Source organism: Anabrus simplex, chromosome 1 (assembly GCF_040414725.1).
Source record: "Anabrus simplex isolate iqAnaSimp1 chromosome 1, ASM4041472v1, whole genome shotgun sequence".
Lineage (NCBI taxonomy): Eukaryota > Metazoa > Arthropoda > Insecta > Orthoptera > Tettigoniidae > Anabrus > Anabrus simplex.
In genome coordinates, this window is record NC_090265.1 from 471,027,835 (window position 1) to 471,050,243 (window position 22,409).

The 22,409-nt window shown below is 37.4% G+C and overlaps 1 protein-coding gene across 1 annotated transcript in view; it reads right to left on the minus strand.

Annotated features, from left to right (window-relative positions):
- The window catches only part of LOC136856964 (thymidylate kinase), a 116,709-nt gene that overhangs the window by 44,545 nt on the left and 49,755 nt on the right, over positions 1-22,409 (minus strand). Inside the window, exons 3-4 of the mRNA XM_067135258.2 lie at positions 20,102-20,210; positions 691-781 (exon numbers count right to left, since the gene is read on the minus strand). Of these exons, the coding sequence (XP_066991359.2) occupies positions 691-781; positions 20,102-20,210 (200 nt within the window). The remainder of the gene's footprint in view (positions 1-690; positions 782-20,101; positions 20,211-22,409) is intronic.

Below are 22,409 nucleotides of genomic sequence, written 5' to 3' on the forward strand. Positions count from 1 at the left end.
GGTTTATTTTTCCCTTTGATGATATTTTGTGAATTTCCTTCCCTCTTCTGTGTTGATTTTCTTTCCCCTTTTGCGTTGGTTTTGCAACCTATATATTTTCAATCTTGTGATCGAAATGATATATTTTCTTGCAGACTCCCTGGGTGAAACTTAACCCTAAAAAAGTGTAAATATATCAAGAAAAAAAGAAAGATAATATTTTTAAAAGATAATTCATTTCGAATAAGTGCATCTTGGAATACTAACATTTAAGAGGTTAATCCGAATTGAGTAAGAAAAAGGTTACTGATATCTAAGAGATGTATTCTTAACTTGCTGTTATTGGTAATAATTTTAATTTTGTTTCTTTTATTTAACTTGGTTTGCTGGCCACAATAAAGATTAATTGTTAATTGAACACTAAGTTTAATAGGTTTGTTTATTTCCCAAATGAGAATGATGATTTTACTCTGTTAACTTTAATTTAAATTGTTTACTGAATTAAATCATCATCATCATCATCATCATATCTTATTTTATTTATAAAGATATGCAGCATTAACATGAAGTACTCAGAAACTCATTTATATACACTATAAAGAGAATCCCCGTTTAACATCTATTTATCCTGATTGAAATTCTATTAAATGTTTTTATTTTAATTTTAGAAAGAGACATTAAATTTTAGGAAGTAAAAACTGTTGAAGATACCTTTTTGGCTGCACTAAAAGCAATTCCAGAGAATGAATATCTGTCCACAATTAATGTCACACCATTATTAAGTTGTTTCTTCATAGTTGGCCTAAAACGAAAAATACCATTTGTTTATGTGTTTGAAATAACAAATAAGGCAAACTGGAGTTGTATACAACTAAGGCAGACAATGACATACACTCATACTCAATACACTGCACAAAACATAGGTAAAAAAATATAGTTCATATTTCTTTTTTTTTAAACACACACACACCAAAACAAGTTTTGCAATATCTTAGACAAGAATTCCCAACTTTCAACAACAAAAAAAACAATTAGAATTACACATATACAGAGATACCATATCAGCATTATTTATTGCCCGACAAAACAATACAGCCTTGCTTCCTCAATTTGAGATACTGAATAAAGCACACACCACTTCTTTTAATACCAGGTAACATGTCCCCTTGCATTGATGCATGCTTAAATTCATCTTGGCATACTGTCTGCTAGTTCACCAAGGTACTGTTGGTCCAAATTTTCCCATTCCTCAATGTTGATTCGGCGTAGATATCGCAGAATGGTTGGTGGGTTGTGACGTCCACAAAGAGCCTTATTTAATTTATCCCACACATGTTCGTTGTGGTTCATGCCTGGATAACATTGTGGCATGGTGGCCACTCTAGTCAAGTAATATTGTCATCATAAAGAAAGTCATTAACAAGAAACAAACAGTGGATGCGCATTATTGTCCATTAAGACAAATTCTCATCCAAAATGCTGGTGATACAGGGCAACTATGGGTCGGAGAATATTGTTCCCCTATCATACAGTCATGACTTTGGCCTGCATTATTAGGAGTGGCATACGGTGGCCCCACATAATGCCACCCCAAAATATCAGGGAATTACCATCTTGCTGCATGTGCTGGACAGTGGGTCTGAGACATGAAGCCTGACCAGAATGTCTCCAAGCACACCAATGACGATTGTCAGGATCAAAGATTATGCAACACTCATTGGTGAAAAGGACTTTATAAAAATTCTGAAGAGACCGTTCAGAATAATGCTGGGCCCATCTCTACTGCACGTGATCAATCAATCAATCAAGCAATCAATCAATACTGATTTGCGTTTAGGCGAATCGCCCAGGTAGCAGATTCCCTATCCGTTGTTTTCCTAGCATTTTCTTAAATGATTGCAAAGAAATTGGAAATTTATTGAACATCTCCCTAGGTAAGTTATTCCAGTCCCTAACTCCCCTTCCTATAAATGAATATTTGTCCCAATTTGTCCTCTTGAATTCTAGCTTTATCTTCATATTGTGATCTTTCCTACTTTTAAAGACACCACTGTTTGTAAAATTCGACTACTAATGTCATTCTACACCATCTCTCCACTGACAGCTCGGAACATACCACTTATGATAAATGGAAGAAATTTATTTCTCTTGCACCTATTCAATACAACTCAATATGTTACAGTTAGAGTTAAATCCTCATTAAAATAAGAATTGGTACATGTTTCGCCCTTTCCTATGCGGCATCATCAGCCATATCATCATCTCAAACCATATCATTGATCTAAAATCTACAACAAAATTGAATACATTAAAAACTTCAGTTAAAAAAGCTGTCATTATATGAGTAACTTGATTTAGGTACAAGTGAAAATGAACAATAGTGAAGACCTTGAGCCATGTTCAATATTGAATATGAATGAAAGTTTAAAAAATATTCTTACAAAATGATGAAAGTGAGTATATAACAATACAAATGATTATACACAAAATCATAAGGAAATGCATTCCAACAATGTGCCATTTTTCATAATATTGGACCTTGGCATGTGTACTTGATATAGTCTTATCGAAAGTAGCGAGTAAGTTCTAATTTTTTAGTTTGTAACTAGCCCAGAAAGACATTATATTTATGTCGTAGTTCTACTTCAGCATCTACGTTGAACAATTTATTAGAGAACAACTTAATGAGGCTGTTTAAATGTCATTAGACCATCATCTTCTGTACAAATGATTATATAAAAACTGAAGTAACGTTTTTTAATGTATTCAATTTTGTAGTATATTTTAGATCAATTTTAACCAGGTATCTGACAAGGTTTGGAAGTTCTTTGATGTATTCTATTTTGCAGTAGATTTTAGATCAATTTTAACCAGGTACCTGATACGGTTTGAAGTAATGATACGGTTGATGATGACCCATAGGAAAGGGCGAAACATGTACCAATTCTTACTTTAATGAGTTGTATCGAATAGGTAGAAGAGAAATAAATTTCTTACATTTATCATAAGATTACAGACTAGCAATGATTTTCATTACTTGTAACATACCACTTAGTCGAGCAGCTCGTCTCCTTTCTCCCAAGTCTTCCCAGCCCAAGTTTTGCAACATTTTTGTAATGCTACTCTTTTGTCGGAAATCACCCAGAACAAGTTGAGCTGCTTTTCTTTGGATTTTTTCCAGTTCTTGAATTAAGTAATCCTGATGAGGGTGTCATGCTCTATTTAGCGTCTTACAAGAGACTTATATGCCCTCTCCTTTATATGCTTATTACAACCCCTAAATACCCTCATAACCATGTGCAAAGATCTGTACCCTTTATTTACAATCACATTTATGTGATTACCCTAAAGAAGATATGTCCTTATATTATCACCTAGGTACTTACAATGATCCCCAGATGAAACTTTCACCCCATCAATGCAGTAATTAAAACTGAGAGGACTTTTCCTATTTGTGAAACTCACAACCTGACTTTTAACCCCGTTTATCATCACACAATTGTCTACTGTCCATCTCACAATATTTTCGAGGTCATTTTGCAGTAACTCTCAATCTTTTAATTTATTACTCTGTAGAGAATAACATCATCTGCAAAAAGCCTTATCTCTGATTCCATGCTGTCTAGGTTAGAGAGCTAGACCTTGCCTTGAGCAACCGGTTTCTCACAGTGTGAGTTGAAAAACTGTGACCTGTGGCAATCTGAAGATCATTATTAACATGGTGGCATTGTGTTCAGGGTTTCCCCCAAATTTAAATTCAAAGATAACAGTGATCGACTGCAGTCATAACTCTTGGCTGACCTATGTGTGCAAGTCATCAACAGTTCCTGTCTCCCTGTACCACTTCCATGTTCCAAACACGTAAAATTCACAAGTTGAGCCATCCTAGATGCTAACTACCCTTCTTAGAACACACATGCAATGCTTCCACACTAGTACTTTAACTTAAATACTGCCTCCCCATATAAGCGTGGTGTTCTGTCTGTTGGTTTAGGGTACATGCATTTGTGAGTATGTTTGGAAACATACTAAGAGTTGTCTTTTCGGTATGCATAACATAGGCCAAGATAGCAACACAGTTAAATGACTTACAGGAGTGATGCAAAGCTATTTTTTGATGTGTATATCACAGCCTAATACCAGGTGTATGCATACATTTTTGCCGGTTTTTGTGGTAAAGATAAGACGTCAGTTTCGTGGGAAATTAATTTTTCGTTTATTCAAAATACTGGCCATTGGCTTCTACACACTTCGCCCATCTTTCAGGTAAGTTATGAATACCATGCCAGAAAACGGCATGTCTTTTGTGGCAAACCATATGTCGAGTCATTTTCCAACTTCCTCGTAATTGCTGAAGTGCAGTTCTGCAAGTGCATGCCCCATTGATGCGAAGATGTGATAGATGGTGCCAGGTCAGGAGAGTGCGTCGGGTGCAGAAGGACATCCCATCCAAGCGATTTCAAGGTGTCTTTCACTGGTTTTTCTGTGTGAGACGGTGCATTGTTGTGTAACCAAATCACTTTGCTATGTCTTCTGGTCCATTCCGGTCATCTTTCGATCAATGCGTGATTTAAATTAAACATATGACGGTGATAGCATTGTGCATTAACGGTTTTGCCAGGCTTCAAGAGTTCATAACACACAATACCGCTCTGATCCCACCAGACACAAAGCACGGTCTTCTTGCCGAAGCGGTATAGATTTGATGTTGAAGGACCGGCTTCGCCAGGTGACAGCCACGATTTCATCTGCTTCAGGTATTCAAAATAAATCCATTTTTTGTCACCCATAACAATTCGGTACACAAATTAATTTCTTTCGAGGCGTTGAAGCAGCATTTCACATGTGACTTTGCGATTTGCCATTTGCCGTTTATTCAAATCGTGTGGGACCCATTTACTGAGTTTACTGATCTTCCCCGTTGCACGTAAACATCTGCTGATTGTTTCTTGTGACATATTCAATGACTGTGCCAATTGCTGTTGAGTGAGAGTGGGGTCATCACCCAGTAACGCCTGCAATTGCTTGTCATCGCACTTTTGTGGCCTACCAGTGTGTGCACTATCTTTCACATTGAAATCACCATGTTCAAATTGTCGAAACCATGTCTCATATGTTCTAATTGATGGAGCAGGTTCACCATATGTTTCTACCAGCAAACAATGACTTTCCAAAGCCTTTTTCTTTTGATTAAATAAGAAAAGCAACATGTGCTGCAAATGTTCTTTTTCATGCACAAACATAGACATGATCACTCAATGATACAACACAGACGCTCAACTTGTGTGTGTTGGTAGGTTAATGTCAGACGAACAAACTGATATATGTGTCAAATTCATATGCTGCATACTGCTCGCTGGTGCCATCTCTTAGTGAAACTGGAAAAGACTTATGCATACACCTGGTATTTATCACAATCTCTACAAAAATCGGTCTGCAGCAATAGGAATCAAAGGCTTTGAAAAAGAAGCTGCAATCCCGAAAGGAGAGAGGGTAGGCTGCAGTTTGTCACCTCTTTTCCAATGTCTACATAGAACAGGCAGTAAAGGAAATCAAAGGAGAATTTTGAAAGGAAATCTCAATCCAAAGAGAGGAAATCAAAACCCTGAGATTTGCAGATGATATTGTTATTTTATCAGATCTGGAGAAATTGTTATATGATATGGACACAGTCTTGGAGGAGGGGTACAAGATGAAAACAAATACAGTAAAACGACCAAAAATATGGCTTCAGATTGAGATCGCTAAAATTAAAATTCAGGAAACTCAATCGTCAAAAATTACCAGTGTTTCAACCAGAGTGTGGCATGGGCTCTTCTATTTTAAATACAGTAGAAATCCATTATAGTGAGAATTCACAGGAAAAAAAAAAAAAGAAAAAAAAAATCCTACAACCTGTTTTCCAGTCATTGACTGGGTCAGGGATGGAATGAATGAATCTCAGGGTATTAGTACGATGAGTTTGCCACTCCCAAAGTGATTTATTGACTGATAGATGCTATGAAATGAGAATGGAGAGTGTTGCTGGAATGAAAGAAGACAGGGAAAAGTTGAGTACCTGGAGAAAAACCTGTCCTGCCTCTGCTTTGTCCAGCACAAATCTCACATAGAGTGACCGGGAACTGAACCACAGTATCCAGCAGTGAGAGGCCGACGCGCTGCTGTTTGAGCCACGGAGGCTCCCAGTGAGACTTCATAATGGTGAAATATTTACTCGCTGTAGTGGATTGTCGTTATATCAAATTTTTTGCAAACGTTGGGAAAAACCCTATACACACTGCGCCCATCCTGCGTCCAGGTACAACCCCAGTAAAAATTTCCCGGTAGCTGAATGTTGTCTCAGGGCTATTCCTTGCAAACAAATGGTTAAAATTATTGTGAGTTCAAAGAGAACACTGGTACCGCACGTGACAAATACAGATGAACGCATCCACCCTATCGCATTATCATAATAAATCATTGAACGCAAGACTTGAAGTAAGCCGCTTGAAAATTACTTTAATTACTAAGTTAATCTACAGCTAACATCCATAAATCATAACAAATTCAATTAAAAATAAATTAAAAAAAGAAATTTAATTATATTATTCAAGAATGAAAGAATAGAGAACTCAAATTATCTTAAAATTATTTTCAATGTTGTTTTAAAATCAATCATATTTACAAATATCTCTTATAAGTCAGCGCTGGCTTAATTAAAAAAAAAATAAAGTCTTACTGAAATGAACTAGAATCTCCTTATATTCCATTTTTGTATGAAAATTGTTCAATTATTTAACAGCCATGTTGAGTAAATTATTTTGAAAGACAGTTCGTGCATCAACTCATTAATATCACAACACTGAGTTCAGTCTCAAACACTTCCTTAAAAATTGAAAATTGGCAATTGCAATCTGAATTTATTCTTGAATTCATTCACTGGCATGCAGAAGAATTGTTGATGATTGACGTGCTAATCTTACTATCCATATTGCCTGCCAAAATCTAGGCTCCTAACATCCTAGCCTATCATCTTTATTCGTTAAATAAATCATTGTCACTCAAAAATATAAAAATAATTTACATCATATTTCTAACTAACTAGCTCTTAATTTGCTATTCGCAAGCTCAATATGTATCTTGATCATTCATTTGGCTTATAATATTATGTTAAGCTTATTTAAGTGACTTCACAAATACAGTAGAACCTCGATTATACATTCCCGGAAACTACGTTTTCCCGTATTATTCGTTCAAATTACGTGGTCCCGCAAGCATCCTAATTAAATCACGTTGTAAAAATCCCGCATTATCCGTTCTCCGAAGAAACAATTTCCCAGATCAACCGTCCAGAATTTTCAGTCCCATCAATGCTAAATCCTCGATCATGCGTTTTTCACAAAACTGTATCTCATGAGAGGACGGCTACCGGCATACTTACGGATCTTGGTGTTAACGTCCAGTCATTGCGCTAATTTGAGAAACTACTGTACCGGTACTGGAAAAGCGATCGGTGGTGAACTTGTGTAAGGGATCATCTTAGCATCGCATTCGGATGGTATTGCTTAGAGAATCCACGGAAATCCTAAAGCAGAGAGGGCCCAACAACAGTTGGGACAGAGTGCATTTTGACAGCTCTACATGAAGATGGAACGAGTTTCATCAAATGTTCATACTTGCAAAACGTCTACATTTTGTCCAGGGTTAAGTGTTTATTTTGTTTACTTTTTTCGAGTGTATCACCGAACAGGTTTTTGGCATTTCCCTCAGGGCAGTAAATAGTCATTGGGCTTTCGGACAGGAATCGAAACTGCTCCTTCTTAAGTAACACAAATTTAGTACCGGTATTTTAATATTATCGTATACGATTATGTTATTGAGACCAGAACAGATGTTGCACCTTGCATACATAAAGCCATGGGAGGTTTTGGGATTGTCTATTACTGTTTTGGTCCTAATATAAGACTGGGAATTTCATGTTTATGTGTTAAAATGTTATAAAAACCGCACTCATTTTATTTGCGCATGTTATATTTAAAAACTTTTATAATTTCGCACTTGTACCGACTTGTACAGTGCGCCATAAGACCTATCTGTGTCGGTGCGACGTAAAGCAACTAGCAACTTGTACAGCGAGGACGCTTTCCAGCTGAGCTCAAGGTCGTACATAATCGTAATTTAGGAAGTTTTAATGGTATTTTTTCTTTTTCCACTTGGATTGTGATTAGTATGGGCAGAATTGAATATAATGCATTCAAGAACTTGAGGACCGATACTTACATTAAAAAATCATATTCTCGAGTTCAACATAACCTTTAAAAGTCGATGTAGCCCTAAATTTACACGGTACAAGATTTCCATAAACTGACTATGAACAGTATACCGGTGACCAAATTACAATGGAAGATAAAGGAAAAAAGAATTTTGCCATCATGTTGGGCACTTTTGTATCTAATGTGCTTTATTTTATTAGATTAGAGAATTAAAAACTACTTGTGACCGATTGTTGTTTGGCTTGGTGTTACGGGTGTTAGATTTAGATTTTTAAGAGTTTGGCTGATCAAAGTTGCTGAACTAAAGGAAGGTTTCAGAGGAAAATGACAAAGTTTCCCCGGTAAAACTGAATGTGAAGTTTTGAGATTTTTAAGTCCCATACTGGTAATTAATGTTTTGAAGCCGGCCCCGTGGTCTAACTTGCCTGCCTTTCACCCGGAGGGCCCGAGTTCGATTACCGGCCAGGTCAGGCATTTTTATCTGGATATGAGGGCTGGTTCCAGGTTCACTCATTCTACGATTACCTTTAATTGAGGAGCTATTTAATGCTGAGATGGGGACCCCGGCTAGAGAGACAAGAATAATGGCCGAGAGGATTCGTCACACTGACCTCGTAATCTTCAGGCCTTCGGACCGAGGGCGGTCGCTTGGTAGGCGGAAGGCCCCTTGGGGCTATAGTTTGGTTTGGTTTAGGGGTGTTTGTAAGATTATAAGTTTACATATTTCATTTTTGTGACGTTTAGCCAAATTTTTGATGGTTTATTCGTTCCCGGATTTTCTGTTTTCCCGTGTTGTAGGTTTTTTTTCCATGGCCCCACCAAAAATGGAGAATCGAGGGTCTACTGTATCTCATTTACGATATCTTGTTATCATCCACCTACGTTGTTGCTTATAATGGCTACGCATACTCAATTTACCATTCACTGCATTCATTACGAGAATATGTTGAGTATTTCCACACATCTACAGCTGTAATTGACATAATGGAAACCATTTACTCTAAACTACACACATGGATTCGTTATTCATACCTTAATACTGGATTACTCCCCCGACGTATGTCTTTCATTGTACTTGCATCGTATATCTGATCCCTCCTTTGAATATTTCAACATTTAACTATCATATCTATGTCTTATTATGACACAACGTCAAATTATTTTACTTAAATCGCTTCACGTCATTCCATTTTCAACTATATAACCTTCAATCATTTCAATAACCTCATTAACATTACCGTATTTAATATCTCATAACCTCTTCCTATAAAAACGCAATTATAAAGACGTATTATTCTCCGTTGCATGCATATTGTCTTATATGGATCACTTCTTTTCTCATAGATCGATGCTTTAACAATTCATAATTCCATTCTAAGACGTGATTTGACAAGGAATATCTCGTATGAATCCTACTTCTCCCCATTATGTCCCATAGTGACGTAAACATTGCATGAATGGCTTCACGAAATCCATTAATGTTACCTAATACTCGCAACTTCTCGTATTTAACAGCATAATAATCAACCTTCTTTCCCGAAATAACACTTATTCACATTTAGAACGATCATCTACTCGACTTACACAAGCCACTTCTTTCGAGATATCGATTTAGTTACATGTTAACTTAATATAGTATCATTCAACTATATAATATCACTTCACTGAGTCACTTCCACATCTTAAGTATTTCACACTTATTGTAAATTGTAATAGGTACATATGCTTAGCTTAATTAAGAACTAACGTGTATATATATAGTAAGACTTAGCTCGTCAGTCATCAAGCAAAACAACTCTGTAGCTCTCTATCTGCGTCACATCAGTGGTCAAGACTGGCTACGGTCTGTGGTTGGCTGGTGGTCTGCGGTTTGGTTGGAGGTCTCAGGTCTGGTCACTAGGCTGGATCATATCAACCTCCAGGTCGGTCCACCACGAAATTAGCAAGCCATCATCATCTTCATACAGCAGCAGTCAATGATATCCAAGAAATTCAGGCAGTAATCATTCATTTTCAAAATAATTTCTTTAAATAATAATCTCTTCTTAATTATTCTGATATTCTTCGTATTTCGGTCAATCAAATATTTGAAACTCGTGTTGATATCCTCAACCTTATTTCAGAAGAAATTGTAATTTTTTAAATAATTAACTTCTGTAAAGCTTAATTATCTCTTAAATCTTCCTTTTAGGAACTGATTTGTTCGTATCTTTCTCTTCTTACAGCTCTGCCCGAAGATGAGCCCCGACGTGTCGAATGATTATCAGCTCAAATGGTGAACGTATTTAAATACAATATTCGTATTTCACGCCGCTCTGGTATTTCTTGATGACGTATAGCAGGTATTCTGCCGTATATTCTTGCTTTTAAGGTGTAGTATTTCAAAAAATCCAACTATAATCGCTATTTTTCTTCTCTTGATCGCAGTGGCAATGAATTGCTTCTTAACGCTTCCAGTTCAGTTTTGCGAGCGTGAATAATAATATATAATATTTTATTTGTTTTTTTAAACAATTCAATTGATACTACACTGTTCTCACAGCCTTTTAAGATCGTCTGTTCTGACTTAGTCATGGCTTCTTATAAACTTATATCTTGGAATTCTCTGCCTTACAATTCCGAGCTGTGTGGTCCATACCTTTACTTGACGCCATTTTGAAATACGTCAGAAAATTCTATGAGCACAACATTAAAGTCGGTACAAAAAAAAAAGTCAGTTTGTTCAAAACTTGCATTTTTGCACATATCTACACTACGGCTTATCCATTTGTTATTTTTCTAAATCCGATACTACGCAAAAGTGGATGTTTAAACATCATTCTGAAAAAATTATAGAATCAATCCAGAGGCCTCTGTGGTAAACGTTTCAGATTTCTTCTTCGAACAGCATCACCTAACCTAACCGCATATGTATCATGAAAAAATATTTCAAGCGCACGTAGAGATATGATACCCTCCTTGCTACAAATTTACATGGGAATAGCTATTCCGAAATATAACTAGACACGAGAAAAAATAAACTATCCTCTGAAATCAGTGATGTACTCTGCCATATTTGCTAGGGGCTTTACGTCGCACCGACACAGATAGGTCTTATGGCGACGATGGGATAGGAAAAGTCTAGGAGTTGGAAGGAAGCGGCCGTGGCCTTAATTAAGGTACAGCCCCAGCATTTGCCTGGTGTGAAAATGGGAAACCACGGAAAACCATTTTCAGGGCTGCCGATAGCGGGATTCGAACCTACTATCTCCCGGATGCAAGCTCACAGCCGCGCGCCTCTACGCGCACGGCCAACTCGCCCGGTCTGCCATATTTGAGGTGCATCACATTCTTACTTAATTTCAGTATATAACATTAAAATTAAGCAAGCGTTTACTTCAGCATATTTCTAATGAGTTAGCAACTGCTATACGCCATGTCATTTACGCATTTACTAAATCCTCTTTCAATTTGAATTTTTTCTCTTAGAGAACAGCAGTCGACGGATATTACTAATCGACTCTGACAACACCTTCAAATATACAATAACAAAGTTTTATTATGAATCCACCTGTTCAATACAAGTTCAATCATCAAACTGATGATAAATTTGAATCTTATAGACTCTTTATAGACTCTTATCCACAAGGGATAAATAACTTTTTTACCAGATCTCATTGCCAAGAAAACCTTCAAATTTAGCTCTTAAGATTGATTTTCACGTCTTTCTAAGATACAGTAGAGTCCGTTATAGCGAGAATTCATAACAACGAAAAATTTACTCGCTATAACGGATTGTCGTTATATCCGATTTTTGTATAAAAGTCGGAAAACCCTTCATGCACTTTAAAATCGGTAAGAAACGGCAATCAGTTTGTTCAAAACTTGCGTTTCCATAGATGATATCCACACTACTGCTTACTTGTTTATTATTTTTTGTAATCCGATACTACGTAAAAGTGTATTTAATTTCATTCTGAAAAAACATATAGTACCGTATATCTCAGAATCCAAGATGAACCCCACTTTTTCCTTCAAAAAATTTAAATCAGGCTCAAAAAGAAGTTTGTAAAATCATATGAATGCCTGTCTTACAGTAGGCCTACGCATTTTTAGACTATTTTTAGACGCCGAACATTGACTTTCGTCACACCGTATTTCTTTATTTTTGGCGGCTGCACAATTATTTATTTCCGCGGGTTTAAGGACCATTAACTTAACATTGGCATCATAATACCTAAGAGAACTCGTTGAAAATTTTCCGGCAATACCTATTCCATGCGTCTCTACAATAGAACGATCCATCAGGAAATTATTCTTGCTGTCTATAAAACTGTTACTTTTACGCAGCGTCAGATATAACCGGCTGCCGCTACACGCACGTCTCTCTTGTCAGGTTCGGCCAAATTCAGCGGCTAGCGATGTATTGGCCTAATCGCGAACGTTGAAAGTCAACGAACGAGTTTATATCGCCATGGTATGGCCATTCCGCCCTTGCGTTTTTCGTGCACATACCTCACAACTTCATCTTCGACTTATTTAAAGCGTCCTTGTTGCGGACCACTGAATGCATTTATTGTACAGTACACATTTTTTTAGCTCTTTGTCTTCACGCTAACGCCGAATACTGGCTTTAGTCAGGCCTATGCCGTATTTTCTTGCAGCTGCACAATTTTTCTACATTTCCGTGTGTTTAATTAACATTAACTTATAATTGGCATCATAATATCGACTAAAACCCGTTGAAAATTTGCCGGCAATACCTTTTCCACGTAACTTTACAATACGACTATCCATCACGAAAATATTTCTGCTGTCTATAAACCTTAATTTTACTAAGCGTCAAGTACAATAGACGCGTTATGACTCTGCCACTGAGTAGCCATGGCTTTTCTAGAATTCGAAGGGTCGCATGCTTTGATGTCATTCTGCAGATTTAAGAAACACACAGGCTCTGTACAACCGGTTATCACGGCTAGCGATGTGTGGTAAAGAGGCGGTCGTTTATTGTCAATGAGTTCTGTGCGCGTGTGAAAAGAAGCAGCGAGGTTACCATGGTAGTTGCCAGTGGTATCCATTAAATTACTGTTAGGCCGCGAATGCAACAACCCTTGAGTTTTCGCAGATTCTGAGAAAAAAAGTCTTGGATTCGGAGAAATACGGTATCACTCCAGAGATTTCTGTGGCAAACACCTTTCTTCTTCAAAAAGCGTCACCTAACCTAACCGTATATGTAGCCTATCCTGAAAACATATTTGAAACACATGTAGAGAAATAACCTCCTCACGAAAAATTTACATGTAACTAGACATGAGAAGATATGAAATATCCTCTGAAATCAGTGATGCACTTTGCCATATCTTGACGTGTATCCCAGGCTTACCTAACTGCAGTATTTAGCATAAAATTAAGCAATCATTTACTTCAGCCTTTATTTTTAACGAGTTAACAACTGCTATCGGACAAATTATTTACGCATTTATTACGAAAACATGTCTCCCACTTCCATTTCCATTTTTCTTTACAGAACCAGCATTGGACGGGTATTGACTCAGACATCGCCTTCGAATGTCTACAAGAGAGCTCGCTAGTAGACATAGTGAGGAAACAATACCGAAGATGATCGACAGCATGCAATATAATGGCCCAGTACATAAATATCTGTAACGAAAAAATTTGGGCATGCTTAATTGCTCATAATAACGGATGCATCAGTGACATGGCTCTTGCTGTAACCAAAGGATAATACACAGTTTAATATAGGAATTTTGAAGGGACAGACAAAATCTGACGTTATAATGGGGGTCTCATTATATGCCGTACTCGCTATAGTGGATTTCTACTGTGAGTCCAAAACAAAAGAAATGGAGTGTAGTCGAACGAAGACAGGTGATGCAGGAGATATTAGATTATGAAATGAAGTCTTAAAGAAAATAAATGAATATTGTTACTTTGGTAGTAAAATATATAACGATGGCAGAAGAAAGGAGGACATAGACCAGCACAAGCAAGGAAGGTCTTTCTAAAGAAAATAAATTTGCTCACTTTGAACACTGATATAGGAATTAGAAAAATGTTTTTGAAGAATTCTGTCTGGAGCGTGGCACTGTATGGAAGTGAAACATGGATGAAAACTAGCTCACAAAGGAAGAGAACAGAAGCTTTAGAAATGTGGTGTTACAGAAAAATGTTGAAGGTGAGGTGGGTAGATTGACTCACGAATGAAGAGGTACTGAATCAAACTGGTGAGAGGAGATTGATTTGGCTGAATTTCACGAGAAGAAATAAAGTGATATGACTCATCTTAAGACACCCTAGACTTGTAAACTTAGTTTTTGAGGGACGTGTAGGCTGTAAGAACAGCAGGGGTAGTCCAAGGTATGGATATAAAAAGCAGATTGAGCAGATGTAGACTATAGTAGTCACATAGAAATGAGAAGGTTAGCACAGGATAGGGAGGCATGGAGAGCCACAATAACAAAAACAACCTAATGTATAGAACCTTGCCAGTTTCTATTACACCATAGTACGTAAGAGACATGAAAATATATTTTCCAAAGATTGCGTGATACCTTTTCAGACGTTTCCTAGGCAATGGTGAAATTACTAGATTATCTTCCCACAACTGGTCCAAACAAGAACTCTAAAAAAAATTGCACTTCTGAAGGCTATTTATTACGCCGGCCCATGGTGTACCTTGTTCGAGGTCCACTCAGCCTAAGATTATAACCGAGGAGCTATTGATGGTAAGATGGCAGCCAGAGTCTTGCAAGCCCAAGAATAATGGCTGAGAGGTTTCGTCATGCTGGCCACACGACACCTCTTAACCCCTTGACACCGACCTCTACACGTCTTACAGACCTCCTTTTCTTCATGTGCTGCCGACCCCCATGAGTAGTAGACTCCTGTATGCGTAATTTTATTTTGTTCTAGCTTGTAAAGTTTTAAAGTTGTTGAGATGGAAAAGGTATATCTTTGAAGGTGAAGATCTCTGCCTTTCTTGTATGTATGAATCAGCCCAAATCAGTGTTTCTTTTCTTAAGTGTTTGAAACAGTCTGATCACTTTCTGGTTGAGAGTGTAAAGGGCCAATTCCAGGCATCACGTGTTTACATTTGTACACTTCTTTTTAACACATATATGAAACTTACCATCTAAACAAATTGAGCTTTATGCATAATAACGTCTAGACGATACTTAACAACCTTCACAAATTTCACTGTTGTAAATCTGATGTATGCGATTTTATAAAATTTTAAACGTAGCGATCGGTGTTTACATGAACTGACTTTTGACCTTACATACCTTCACGCTTTGTCCAAATTCTGCGAATTGTGGTAACTTTTATTGGTAATGTCAAGATATTGTTTACAAGGACAAAGTTACATTTTGCAAAAAAAAAAAAAACCAAATATGTAAGTTGCATAATGTCTGCGTAATATAGTTAAAGTGAAGGAGACTGCCTACTTGCCTTACATTCACAACACCACAGATCGAATTGCCAAGGTCCGATTATATAGATGTTAATTCCCATAGGGAATCTGAAATATTTGTTCCGAATGAGTAAATTTATAATACCAATATAAATGGTCCGTTATTGGACATTATAAATTTTCCAGCTAACTCATTCCTGGTTGCCAGCGTTTCGCCCTCGTGTGCTAGGCTGGGCTCATCAGTTGGTACCTAGCACACCTACCAAGACGCCAGCTAGTGCATACCATGGAGGCCACTGCATGCGGTTCGAACCCACTATCTCCCGAATACTGGATACTGGCCGCACTTAAGCAACTGCAGCTATCGAGCTCGGTAAAGTTTTTATGAATTGTCATACATTTATTTAACACTAATAATAGTACAAGTAAAATGAACTAAAATATTTAAAAATAACTGGACATTCAACGCTTAAGTAGCCCACAGTTTGAATGAAAGCTTGGTCAGAAAAAAATATAATAAAATGAAAAAAAGAACAATGTTTGTTCATTCTGCTTCTGGTATAGGCTCATCAAAATACCATTTCCCACGAGTAAAATAAGTCACTGGTAATTTTCTTACGATTTCACTTACATTTAAAAAACATTCGTCTTTCGTCGGTGGTTCACAAAACAGTTCAGCTTCATCGTTGCACTTGCAAAAATTGGTTACAAAGTAAATATCACCATTACTTTCAGTTACGGCACAAACATAATATTTTGAATGTTTCTTTCCACTGTATTTTCCAAGTACATAGTCACACACTTCAAAAGGCTTACCACAGGGTGGATATTCGTCATCTGCTTCGATCTTGTAGTCTGGATGTAGAGAGTGTGTGGTAGTAGTTGCAGAATAATATTTTCTTGTCTGAACTATATATTTTTGAATGGCTCAATATAATGAATATCATGTGTTGCTGGTAGTGCACAGAAATGTACTTTGGTCAAAGTCCACAAAAAGAAGACCGACCGATTGCGTAATGTGGACATTCTTGTTTAAAAACTTTGTATGTTTCTTGCGTAGTGACGCACATGAATCTTTTCTTTTTTTAAATTTTTGTCCAGAACTGTCCTTTACGGATATAAAAGCTCTTACTCGAGGAGACGGTCAACTGATATCCGGATTGAGAAATATAAGAACTTCTTGATTTGGAAGTGAAGACTTTCTGCGCTTGCCAGAGGTAGATGAACTTATACCAAATTTTACACTCAGCGCAGAAACAACTTGCTGTTTCTTCCATGGACTCACTGGTAAAGTCTGCTCCGAACGCTTTACAGCTTTCCCCAATGTTAGTTTGCATTTATAACCAGGCGTTGGTGTATTCGGCTCTGCAATTGATGTTTATGGTTGTGTTGTTGGACTTGTAGAACAAGAAGTAACTGTTCATAAGCCATGAGTTTTCTCTGAGCTCTGTGTTTCTTTACTGATTCTCGTACCTGTCGGCGACGTACATGTAACTGGGCAGGTGTCAACTGTTTTCTCGCGATACTGTTTACAACGTTCCTTGTGAGTAAGCAGCATTATTAAATATCACCTCAGTGTGAACATTGATTGCTATTCTAAAATACGTCCTTTACAAGAGAGTACGACGCAGAAACTGAATCCTGACAGTAGCGTGTTACGGCAGTGGGGAACTTCCCAGTTGTCTGCTTGCAAGAAAGCCGTAAACACGCGACGTATTTTACTAACAGCTTCGTACGAATCTACTTGAAATTACACAAATGATACAACAGCTTGAAAGGGTGTATGTACAGTATTGGCTTTGCATACCAAGTTTCATTCAAATTGAGCCACGCACTTTTCGTCTACAGAAACTTTTATACCTTTTTTTGTCGCGTGTTTACACGGCCTGCAGCAATAAATTTGTTGCTTTATTACACCTTACATAAACCGTGAATAACGTAAGTACTTTATTGCGAAGAGAAAGAGCATTAGAATTAGCAATTACTATAATTATTTTCATAACTTTTCATCATAATAAACAGGAATTCCTGAAACTATTGAGAAATATCAAATGAATTTAGCCTCTACATAAAGGTTCAATTAAGCACACAATTAAAAACTGAAAAACATCAATAAATTAATACATATCATAAAATTAATAAAATGTCATGTTTTATCTATCATAAAAACAAATTGTTGAGTTTTATTTTAAACTTTACTTTCTCCTACTTGGGTGGACTATTCTCTGGATTCAGCCATAGAATTAAATTTCTGCTGCATTCTAGCAGATGTATGTTTCATTATGTAGACTGATAGCATAAACGCCATCTCTTCGCTGATATGAATGTTGACATCATCAAGTGAGAATTGATATACTGTAATTCTTTCAACGCCTAGAAACCTCTTACAATTCGTCATTACTAGACGTGCTGTCGCTTTGAAATACGATATTGCATGGTCTAAAAGCATGGCACGGTGCAGTTCAAATGAAAGAGAAACAATTAAGTTTTAATAAATCAGATGATAACAGCACTACACCAGACTGAACTGAGCAAAGTGTGAATAGACGCATAACATAAGGAATGGGAGGACATGAAGCACGCAGCCAAGTAATGGATGACAAAACACGCCAAATTATACGCCCTCTGTCTTATGAACTAATCATCCTATTAACCTGCGATTCATGCTACATGAATCTGTGAACTATTGTTCCTGGTTCTTCCACTCAAAGTTCTTGAGGCAACGATTACCCTTGTTTACACTGCATTGTGGAACAACCCAGGCAAATACAAGAATGTCACTTTGATTCTGTACAAAATGTATAAGGTCTCTTCTCTCTAACTACATGACAAAGTTAATATAAAATGAATGTAAACTGCATTCTTTTGAGTCTATACTGTAAACATTTGAAAATAATCTGAGCTAAATTGTTGCAAAGGTGAATTTTAAAGAGATCGCTGCATTTTCTTAGTGCTTATATCTGAATCACCTCTGTTTGCTGGGTAAAGTGGCACTCAAATGTTCCCTATCGCTGAGGACTTCAGGCTGAGCAGTGATCACTTGGTAGCCTAAGGTCCTTTGCAACTCTTGCGCAATGGCGTTTCGTTTAAGTATACTGATTATGATCTTGAAAATCATGGAAGGCGTATCTATTACTAAAGTGATCCTAATCTCTAATCTGGGTTTTAAAAAAAAAACTTGACCGGGCGAGTTGGCCGTGCGCGTAGAGGCGCGCGGCTGTGAGCTTGCATCCGGGAGATAGTAGGTTCAAATCCCACTATCGGCAGCCCTGAAAATGGTTTTCCGTGGTTTCCCATTTTCACACCAGGCAAATGCTGGGGCTGTACATTAATTAAGGCCACGGCCGCTTCCTTCTTACTCCTAGGCCTTTCCTCTCCCATCGTCGCCATAAGACCTATCTGTGTCGGTGCGACGTAAAGCCCATAGCAAAAAAAAAAAAAAAAAAAAATTGCTTGTGATATGCTCCGCATCCAAGAGACTCAGAAAAAAATGGGAAACAATAGTTATAAGCAAAGCGATTTTATAACCACTTTAGGAAAGGGGTACAAATCGAGTGAATCAGCTATGCGGTTTAGGTCATGTAGCTGTGAGATTGCATTCATGAGATAGTGGGTTCAATCCTAGCTGTCGGCAGCTCTGAAGACTATTTTCTGAAGTTTCCCATTTTCACACCAGCACCTTAATTATAAATAATAATAATGTTATTTGCTTTACGTCCCACTAACTACTTGTTAAGGTCTTTGGAGACGCCGAGGTGCCGGAATTTAGTCCCTCAGGAGTTCTTTTACGTGCCAGTAAATGTACCGACACGGGGCTGTCGTATTTGAGCACCTTCAAATACCACCGGACTGAGCCAGGATCGAACCTGCCAAGTTGGGGTTAGAAGGCCAGCGCCTTAACCGTCTGAGCCACTCAGCCCGGCAGCACCTTAATTAAGAGGTGATTTATTCAGGTGACTGGTAGATACAACTTGTTTTACGTTGTACCAACACAGAAAGGTCTTACAGCGACGATGGGATAGGAAAGAACTAGGAGTGGGAAGGAAGCGGCTGTAGCCTTAATTAAGGTAAAGCCCCAGTATTTGCCTGGTGTGAAAATGGGAAACCATGGAAAACCATATTCAGGGCTACCGACTGTGGGAATCGAACCAACTATCTCCCGAATGCAAGCTCACAGCTGCGTGTGCCCCTAAGAGCATGGCCAACTCACTTGGTAGCAATTTATTCAGTCATTACAATTGAGTGGTTAAGAAAAGTTGTATTTTGAATATTTAAAAATTCATTATACTTTTTACAAAGTCTAAGAAATATTAGAATCAGCAAAAATGTGCAATACAGGTTTTCTTCACCCATCTAACGGAATGTTAATCCAAAATGCAGAAAAGTATTTAGTGAGGCCATGTTTTCAGCACGTTCTCTAAACTAATATGCTTGCAACACTGAAGTTATGACAACTTACTCTAGTTCCCATCGGTTTGCAGAGAACAGGAGGTGAATGGCTTGGTCAGTCAGGTCCAATTTCTTGCATAGGTATGCATCGATCAGTTTTCCAGTTGCGGTGCTACGATCTGACATGTGGACAGAAAAGAATGTCAAATGTAAATTCTTTTGTTGAACAACTGTAACTTGTACTCATAAATATGTAATTATCCAAAAGAAATATTTTATTCGAATGTATGGTTATTCCCAAATGAAACTACCATAGTCAGATAAACTTCCCAATGAATAACATAGTAAAATTTTAGCAAAATGTCTTCATATTCCATAGAAGACAAAATCTTGAATAAAAGGAGAATTCACGACTAAACACGGAAATTAGCTCAGAAATATAATTTGGAAATGTTTCCTAAAATTACAGTCTATGAAAATCCACTCTGTACAAAGCTGTAGCAATGAAGGCTCAAGAAACAATATAAAAGACATATTACATACCAGTACTTACTGCAAGACATGCAGTGGATATTTTATCACTGACAAAGAATGATGACTGAATAATATACAAGCTGGAAAAACAAGAATATTGAGAAGAAAGTTACAAAAGACAAGGAGATAGAAATTAAGAACATACGGAGAAGAAAGAAGACTAAAAATGTAACTTTAAAGCTTTCCAAACACTCGTAACACTGTAACATACCTGTAAGAATCAAGAATCTTTATTTGCCATAGACCATATACGATGAAATAGGCATCGTCATTTGATAATAATTTAGTACTTAATATTACTAAGGCTAAATGAACATACAACTTTTATTAAAACTTAATAACTAACATTATGCATTTCTAAGAATTCAGAGGTATTATAAAATGGGTTTTCTATTAACCAAACATACATTTTTCTTTTAAAATTACTTAAAGGAGTGGACCGTGCAGAATGTGGTAATTTATTAAATAATCTTAAACAAATGATTTTATGTGAGTGAGCAGTTTTTGACAGCCTGTGAATTGGGATGTCAATGTCTGCTTTGCCCCAAGTATCATGAAGATGAACTTTTTCCCTAGTACTGAATTCATTTATGTTGTTTTTAACATATGTCAAAGATATATAAATATACAAATTTATAATTGTCGGTATTTTAAGCTTAATGAAGAGAGGTCGACAATGGTCTATTGCACCAGCCCTACACATTGTTCGAACAACCTTTTTCTGTATTAGAAGAATATTATATACATAAGAAGAATGCCCCCATAATAACAGTCCATAAGTAATGTGTGACTGGAAGAGACCAAAATATGCCATCTTTAGGTAGTCACAGCTAACTACGAGGTGGGTTTTTTAAGTAAGGTCCATTTGAAAATAAGTACACAACGAAAGGTTATTTCAAAAAAGTAAATTTATTTTCAGAAAGTACATACTTCACTCTATTTGTCAACATAGTTGCCAAGTTTGTTCAAACACTTATCATACCTAGTAACCAATTTAAAATACCCTCTTCATAGAAACTTGCCACCTGCTCCGATAACCAAGAGTTCACTGCCATTTTCACGTTGTTGTCGTCATCATTGTAATGATTGCCACTGAGGTGATGTTTGAGGTGGAGGAACAGATGGTAATCGCTCGGTGCAAAATCAGGACTGTAGGGTGGGTGGTCTAAAACTTCCCAGCCAAAACTGTCCAATAAATCGCGGGTCTGACCTGCAGTGTGAGGTCTTGCATTGTCATGGAGAAGGACAATTCCCTTTGTCAGCATGCCGCGTCTCTTGTTTTGAATCGCTCTGCGTAGCTTTCTCAGGGTTTGGCAGTATGCTTTTGCATTGATAGTGGTTCCTCGTTGTATGGAGTCGACCAACAAAACACCATGCCTATCCCAAAACACCGACACCATGATTTTGCGCTGGGACAGAGTCTGTTTGGCCTTCACCTTTACAGGCGAGTGTATGTCTCCATTCCATGGTCTGTTGCTTCGAATCAGGCGTGATAAGCGAAACCCATGTTTCGTCTCCAGTTACATCTGACTCAAGAAGCCGTCACCTTCTTCGTCATAACGAGTCAAGAACTTCATTGCACACTCAAATCTATGGTTTTTGTGGTCCTCTGTTAAGAGTTTCGGGACCCAACAGGAGCACAGTTTCCTAAACTTTCGGTGTTCAGAAACAATGTTGTAAAGCACTGATCTCGACATGTCAGGAAATTCATTTGAGAGACCTGTTATTGTGAAGCGCCTGTTCTCACGAATCTTCGCTTCAACTGAAGCCACCAAATCGTCTAATCAAAGAAGGGCGACCAGAGCGGTCCTCATCATGGACATCGTCATGGCCGTCTTTGAACT